The 8,096-nt window shown below is 34.9% G+C and overlaps 1 protein-coding gene across 3 annotated transcripts; it reads right to left on the minus strand.

The window, feature by feature from the left end:
• Positions 1-677: 677 nt before the first annotated feature.
• Positions 678-7,280, minus strand: SPC25 (SPC25 component of NDC80 kinetochore complex). 3 transcript variants are annotated; one of them, XM_090267810.1, is made up of 7 exons: positions 7,144-7,280; positions 6,050-6,202; positions 5,886-5,951; positions 5,140-5,286; positions 4,007-4,111; positions 2,667-2,765; positions 678-943 (listed from the first exon to the last, which is right to left on the minus strand). In XM_090267810.1, the coding sequence occupies exons 1-7, from the start codon at positions 7,187-7,189 to the stop codon at positions 819-821; spliced, it is 741 nt and encodes a 246-aa protein (XP_090123936.1). In that variant the 5' UTR covers positions 7,190-7,280; the 3' UTR covers positions 678-818. The 3 variants fall into 3 exon arrangements, with proteins under 3 accessions (XP_090123936.1, XP_090123944.1, XP_090123942.1); XM_090267818.1 differs by lacking the exon at positions 7,144-7,280 and adding an exon at positions 7,071-7,091; XM_090267816.1 differs by lacking the exon at positions 7,144-7,280 and adding an exon at positions 6,690-6,726.
• Between the last annotated feature and the right edge of the window lie 816 nt (positions 7,281-8,096).

Raw genomic sequence — 8,096 nt, forward strand, 5'->3', positions numbered from 1 at the left:
TCTGTAGTTGTGTTCATTTTACCAAGTACATTTCAAAATTTGCCAACCTTAGTTTGGGTCCACCCTCCTAAGTTTTTAATATTACCTGTCCATGGCCTTCAAATGCTTGGAAACCACGGAGACATAGTGCAAGTTGTACCAATTCCCATTCATAGGCTAGTCATAAACTACTTCTGCCTGCCATGAAAAAAGTATATACATAACATAAAAAAATATTTTAAATAAAATATAACATATACTTATATATATTAATAGAATTTACCTAAGAATATATATGTGTATATATTGTTGATCCTGACAACTGTGGTGGTTAAGGGCTCTGATCACCATGAAGTTGAAAATACACATATAATTTAAATCAGTCTTCTGCATCTGCGGATTCCTAACTGCAGATTGAAAATACTGTTTTCTGTCTACAGCCATTCCACCCTCAAAGCTCCTGATCTCGTCTGAAAATACTGCTTTCTGCCCATGCTTGGTTGAATCTGTAGATGTGAAACCCAGGGATATGGATGGCTGACTGTGAATTTATTGAAAAAAATCCACATTTACGTGGACCTGCATGGTTCAAACCCATGCTGTTCAAGGGTCAACTGAACTGTGTGCATGTGTGTATTCTTTCATTTTAAAAAGAACACAAGTGACTTTATAGATTTTATTTCCTAAGATTTTAATTAAAATACTTTAAAGAAATACACCACACAGAAATGTTAAAAAAATACAAATGGATTATAGGCAAACTGGATAATGAGAATTCTTTTTAAAAGAGATACACAATAGGAAAGAAAAATAAACACTTTTTATATACTATTTATACATTAATTATGAACCATAGTACTAAAAGCTTTCCGAACATTAGCAAGAAAGGCTGAAAAATTTTTGGTCTTCCTTACATTCTCTTGAAATTCTGCTAGGCATTCAAGATGAGGAGCGCTATCCGACACTAGAAGAAAAAAAAAAGACACTGAGATTTTTTTATGGAAGAGAAGTTTTTCCAATTTAGATGCTTTAATTTGATTCAAATCATTTTCATTCCATTTTATTGAATTGATTTGAACCTAGAATGATGATACACTTGATTTTTCATATCCTATCCTTTGGCTCTTCCCTCTGCTTAATCTCTAAATATTCAAATCTATGTACTACAATCTTGCTTTAAACAGATGGTAGTCAAGAGATTGGAGAACTTAAGTGATAAATAACAGACTGCCATTTCCCATCATCTTCCCTATGCATTTTAACTGTTTAAACTATTTCAACAGGAGTTTTGTCTTGTTTTATTTTGATATGAACTGTTAAGTTTTCTGCTACAAAACTTTGGCCTGACTTCTAGTATCTGACCACTGGATCGAAAAGGAGAACAACTTTCAATGCCGACCATTAATAACTTAAAATTATTGGGGGTAAAAAATCTGAAGTTTCACAAATGAAATGGAGGTCATTAGAAAATGTAGTTGCTATTCCAAAAGGGGTATTTACAGAGCCTACTCAATAAATGATACTCAGTTACAAATAACAATACAGATCTCCTATGCATTTGAACCACATGGTACATATTGGGAGCAAGCAAGTCTCCAGAAAAGTTGGTCAAAGGACAGGAACGATCCAGCATTCTCTATCATCAATCTTGTCCTTCATTCAAGGGGAAGAAATTCAACCACATCAGATTTCCTGAGTTTCAGTAGAAACTGCTAAGGAAAAAAGGCCCATGACCAAAGGAGAAAGAATAGAAAAGACTACTTGGTTCAAAATTAAACTGTAGATTCTATTTTAATACACTAGTCAATACTATGACACTATGTAGCAATAGAAAATATCCAATATGGAGAAAATTTAAAAACCAGGTAAGAGGTTTCTGGGGATTGCTTTTTTAAAATTCACCACTCTTTGGATTAGAAGATGGTTACCTAGAGAGAAAAAAAGCCAAACATTTGTACATGAATTTGATTCCTAAAATACAAATTCCATCCTAATAGGAACTGAGTCATCAGGGCACACTGGAGAGCCAACTCAACAGTTCACCTGAGTATGTGTCTCCTATAAATGCTTTAATGAGTCCACAGGAATAAAGAGCTGAGAATCATTTCCTGAATTCCAATAAATGATTTATTTTAAAAGGGCAATTAGAAGGGAATAAAAAAAGAGATATATTTCCATTCTCTTCTTGTTCACACTATTACCAATGATATATACTCCCCATAAATCAAAAACCATCTGGTCGGCTGGAGAATCAGTAACTCAGCTAAATTATCAATGTGTAAGCTTTTTTTAGGATGGAATTTTGTAAAATTGACCTTTGGGAAACAAAATTATCAGATGCTAATGTTTTACAATTGATTTTAAAATCACCTACTTGGATAAACTGTAATATTCACATTTAGGTAGTCATATCCTTTATAATTTTGCTTTAAGTTCTCTAAAAGGATATGATATACAGTGATCTTTGGTCCTTTAGCCTTTCCTGTCACGGTGGCACTGTGCCGTCCTGAAGATAAGTTACTTATTACAGTCAGAGCTTTTAGAAGACAATATCCCAAGGAGACAAGACCAGAAAAGAAAATAATCGCTTGTGGGGATCTAATTTCATTCACAATACTTTATATTCTGAATCAAATAACATTTTGGGGTGCCAATCTTAAATACCAGTTACAGAGAGGAGACCATACCTTCATAGTCCCTTGCTTCATTTAGGTGCAGGCAAAACATAAATGGGCTATCAGGATGCTTTGGGTCAATATTAGTGAATATAAACTGTAATTTATCACCTGAAAAAAGAGATTAAGTTCTTTAATGAGAGACTATTTTATTGTGCAAAGATTTGGATGGAGATGTACTTTCTTACCTGTCTCTGATCAATATCTACACTAAGAACACACAGGGTGGGGCAGAAGTAGGGTCACAGGTCTGAGTATGCAAAACACAGTTTAGTATTATATTATTCTTTATTAATTATTGCATTATTTTTCATATGAACAACTGAGCCTACTTTTGTCCCACCTTGTATAATCACTTAACCAATATCTCCAAATGCACACCAAAAATTAGTTTTAAAATATATTGTAGTTTGGCTCTAGCCAGTGTGGCTCAGTTGGCTGGAACATTGTCCCGTGCACCAAAAGGTTGTGGGTTCAATTCCCAGTCAGGCCACATGTCTGGGTTGTGGGTTTAACCACCCTGACTGGGGCACGAATGGGAGACAAACAATAGATGTTTTCCTCTCACATCAATGTTTCTCTCTCTCTTGCTATCCCTTCCTCTCTCTAAAATCAATAAACATATTAAATTTTTTTAAAGATTATATTTTATATGACACCAAAAGTACAAATAACAAAAGAAAAAAAAACACATTGGGCTTCATCAAAATTATGACTCTATGTCAAGTCTTATAAGTCCTTCTGTCAAGTCACCAATCCTGATGGTGATCTTGGGTACTCCAAATACAACAAGCAGTGCTATAAACTGGCACATATACATGTAACGGCCATTAGAATATTGATTGATATGCTTTAACCCAGTAATTCCTCTGTGGGAATTCCACAGGAATTATACAAAAGAAATGGAGGAGTCTACATTCACTATAGTACTTCTAAAACTAAAAATCAGACAGAATCTAAAAGTTAAGTTAGAGGCAATATATATGTTAATGATACATTAATGGAATGGAATATTAAATCACCATTTTAAATTTACCATTATGAAGGATATAACAACTGGAGAAATGTGAATCATACAATACCATTTTGAACAAAGAACAAAAATAATTTGCATGTTGGCAACCAGCCAAAAATACATTTATTAAAATATTGGATGATAAATAACCAAGGCTTCAGTAATTATGGTGATAAAAATATTGTAATTTTTTCCTATTTTTTAAAAAGTTAATAATGTACTCATTATTTTACTTGAAAACATGAAATATATTTACTTTGAAAATTTTTTAAATTCTCCTCTACTGTAAAAAAGACACACCTTATAATCTCCTATGTTTTATTTATAATATACTTACCATAAATTTTTCGAATTTCTAGTCCAAGTCGATCTTTATACAAGTCTACAGATTTCTGTAGCCTTTGCAACCTCTCTTCACTAGCTTTTTTAGCAGTGGAAATAGCTATGATTAAAAAAACATAAATACTATTAAATATTTTAAGTAATACTCAATGCTCATTTAATTTTTTAAAAAACTTGGAAACTATTAAAAAATGATACCAGACAAATGAATCTGCTTACATTTATTCAGTTTCTATCTCTACCAATTAGCAAAAGGGGTTTCTGTTCATTCAAGATGGAAGGAAAAACTGTGTGAGAAAATATGTATAAGTAGTGACAGGAATGTTTTATTCTATTTTTATCACGTAGTAACTTGAATAAATAGACCAAGATTTACATGGCTAGCAAAGAAACAGACTTTCTTTATACTATTTTGCTTTTTTTTTTGGTTAGCCAAGAAATTGCTTCATTGGAAAAATATTCTATTCTTTTAAACATAACAATTTTTCAAGAAAAGTCAGTCTTATTTCATGCTAGTTTAGAATTATTCTTAATGTCAGCACATTATTTCCTAAGTAATACATAGCATTTGGGAAATATAATGTAACCTAGCATACAAACCATATAAGAAAAAGTATTAACAAAACAAACTTTGCTATTTTCAAAAGATGTGAAAACTGATTACTTTGTCTGTGGGCAAACAAGACTCCTTTCTAAAAAAAGTGCTCATTCAAATACGAAAGATTTTTTGACATAAAGAGACTTTCCAGTATAAAGAGGGTGCTTAATAGTTCCTGGCAGAGAACACATGATCAATCAATTTCTTACCTAAGTTACACTATGGCTTCTCCCTGACAAATATTATTTAGTAAAACTGTCTCCCACTAGGCTTAATTAAACTCCCATATCAATTTCATTATTACTCTGACTATATTAGAAATCAAAAGTACCTTTAAGTAAAACAAAAGAAAATAAAACCCACTCAGTTACCTTCACAGACACCTTACAGAGATGAGTGGCTAGCTATGTCCCTAAGGGACAGCATCTACTTTTGGTAATAAGCTGCAGAGAAGTCAAGATATAGTTGTGAACCATCACCCTTTGAAATTTAGACTGATGTTTTAAATATGTGTACCACTGAAAACTTACTTTCCTTTTTCCTAGCATATTCTTCCTTAAGATCCTGGATTTTTGCAGTCAGTACTTCCAGCTCCTGCTTTTTGCCATTTACTTCAACAATCAACTTTAACAAGTTATCTTTTTTTTCTTCAATGAGCTTATTCTGCCTGCCAATCTCTGTAAGAAGCACAAAGTATTTGCTAGACAATGCATGCTTTGTTCTCCAACATGAATGAATCTAAGATAAGACCAAAACATTAACTTTCATAAGATTAATACATCATGTTTTATTTCCTAATGATTAAAAAATTATAAAAACAAAAAACTCATAATCTATTCTTTCCTATTTGTCTTTGAAAATAGAAGTGAAAAGACAAAAATGCTTTTTTAAAAAAGAATACCAAACTAAACCAAGAATTTAAAAATCAGGTGATCATGATCCTTGCAACTCTCCCTCACTTCAAATAAATATGGAAATAAACCACCAAAGGCAATCAAAAAAGGGACAGAATATATATAAAATGATAACATTTATATAACCTTAAAAACCACAATACTAAAAAAAATGTTGATAAGTTAGTTCTGGAATGGGATGAAAAGGAAGGTATAACATGGGATGTTCTATCATTATGTTGGGTTATAGATGCAAGTTTGTTATTTTTATGTGTATATATATGTATACACACACATACATACAGAATACATTGTTTTACTCGTATGAGGCATTTCATAAAAATGTTTAAACAAAGCTCTGTGATCTACAGATTGTCACATACGATTTTGATATTCTAGATACATTTGAATCATCCGTTCTTCTTCCTTAAATTTCACAGACAGCTTTTCTGAAACAGAAATTGGAATTGGTGTTTTAATTCATCTGAAATAACACTAAAAAACAAAGAACAACATAAACAGCATGTTACAAGTTAACTTTAGGTACCTGCCAATGCTTTACTGATGTCCTTGTAGGTATCTCTTAGTCCCATCATCTGACAGGACGTGTCACTGACATTGCTTTTGAATTTATTCCAAAACTCATTTATGTTTTTATCTAACAATGCCAATTCATCCTCTACCATTTTGTGAGGCAATGCTGCAAAACAAATAGGATATAGTGTATTTTTTTAAGTTTCTGTAATCATTTCAGGCACATAGTCCAATCAACTATATTTCGGCAGTTTGACTTTTGCTAGAAACGGTTAGTTAGCAACTTACTTTTAACTCTACATATTCCAGGGGAGATCAAAGCATCTGGACTTAACTACGGTTAAGGCGCAGCAAGATTCAGAAAATTTTACCTCCTAGAAACCTGTTAGTGGTTTAACAGCACAGGACACTGACATGCTCTATGACCCTGGGAAAATGACTCCGACTACGTTTTCTCCCAAGTAAAACTGGTGACATCTAAAGCACCTCCCAACTCTGACACTTTCTGACAGGGTGTCGGCCGACCCCCTCCCACAGAAGACCCCACACTTCTACCCCGCCTCTTCCTCCCACCTCTGACCAGTTAAGGCAGCAGTAAAATGAAGGCTAGAGTGGGGAGTTCAGTGGGTGTAGCCCGAACGTGTACAAGTCACCTAGACCAGGGCTCCGCAACTGCCTCCTCCCGGAACGTAGACGCCGCTCAAAATACCACCGGAGCTCCACCTCCTGTCTTCCTCCACCCTCCCACCTCCGCCCCCCGTGGAAAAATTGTCCTCCACGAAACCGGTCCCTGGTACCAAAAAGGTTGGGGACAGCTGACCTAGACTCTCCGGGCCTCAGTATCCTCCGCTGTAAAAAGGTGTCCTGTAAGATTTCAGGTCCCACCAGTTCCCTGTAACGCTAAAGCCTTCCCAAGGACCTAAAATCTTACCAGGCAGCCAGACATTTCGTTCAGCCCTGCTGCTGCCCACCCTGCGAGTCCCAAATTCACAAACAACAGGACGTGTGCTTCACACACTGCCCCGAAAACATACATCCGCCCCAAATCCACTTTCCTCTGCCGTGACAAGAAGATCGGGCAGCCAGCTCAGCAGCCACCTCTCTCACCTTCTCCGGGAGGCCTGAGCCGCGCCGCCTTCCCCACACAAAACATGAACCGATTCCAACTAACCGCCCGGCTGCAGACCCACCTCCCTCAGCGCGCCAACTTTCCTATTTCGAACAAACGGCGCTTTCCTCCTTCCAACTTCGAGCTCCCACTCTCCTTCTGATTGGCTGGTAGCATAGGTTTTCAATGAAGTGATTGGTTGATGTAGCCCTCCCGGATTCTCGCGAAAAAGATGGAGAAAAGAGCATTCTGGGATTTGTAGTTCTTTGTAGAGAGACAGCCCTAGTCTCAACTTGACTTAGAAAAGTGTTAGTTCCTGGAGGACTTGCCCAGGACCAGCCGTTTATCAGTTTCTAATAAAAGTTTCTGCAACAAACATAACTATTGGACTTTAATTGTATTGTTACCAAGTATATACCTTCTTCTTTGATACTACCCATAACTTAAATAAAGTTAATTAAAAATAATAAAGCTAATAGAAATATTATTGTTTATTGATCTCATCTTTTAATAACTCTTCATTGGGAAGTGGCTGGAATATTTCTGTTTATTGGTTTCAAATATTAACACTTCCAGAATTTTTTGATTTTCTGTTTTTGACCATGAAAACTGAAACATTAAAAGGCAGGATCAAGTACAGGTAGGTCCTACCACAGTAGACAACACCACAAAAGTTTTAATATCCAAAATTTTCTGTACGCATAAACTAATCACTAAAATTCTGCAGCACAGCAAAAAATATCCTTTTTGCCGATCTGACCAAAAATAAGCATAATTTTGATTGATTTAAAAAATAATAATAATAATTAGCTACTCTTTTTGCTTCAAAGTGAATTTTTAAAAAATCAGGTGCTTATACTTGTACATAAGGATTTCTGCTACCAAGAAGTAACTAATCAGACGCCGTCTTATTATGAGATGGGACCAATAAGATGCAGCTTTATTATTATCA

The sequence above is a fragment of the Furipterus horrens genome, unplaced genomic scaffold, assembly GCF_987537825.1.
Source record: "Furipterus horrens unplaced genomic scaffold, mFurHor1.1.pri manual_scaffold_1, whole genome shotgun sequence".
NCBI classification, from domain to species: domain Eukaryota; kingdom Metazoa; phylum Chordata; class Mammalia; order Chiroptera; family Furipteridae; genus Furipterus; species Furipterus horrens.

Bases quoted from the DNA above. Each gene is read 5' to 3' on its own strand.
- SPC25 (XM_090267810.1), bottom strand. From the start codon at position 7,189: ATGTTTTGTGTGGGGAAGGCGGCGCGGCTCAGGCCTCCCGGAGAAG. The intron at 6,203-7,143 runs GTGAGAGAGGTG...TTTGTTTTGCAG, and splicing joins GCTCAGGCCTCCCGGAGAAG to CATTGCCTCACAAAATGGTA. The intron at 5,952-6,049 runs GTACCTAAAGTT...TTTCTGTTTCAG, and splicing joins CATCAGTAAAGCATTGGCAG to AAAAGCTGTCTGTGAAATTT.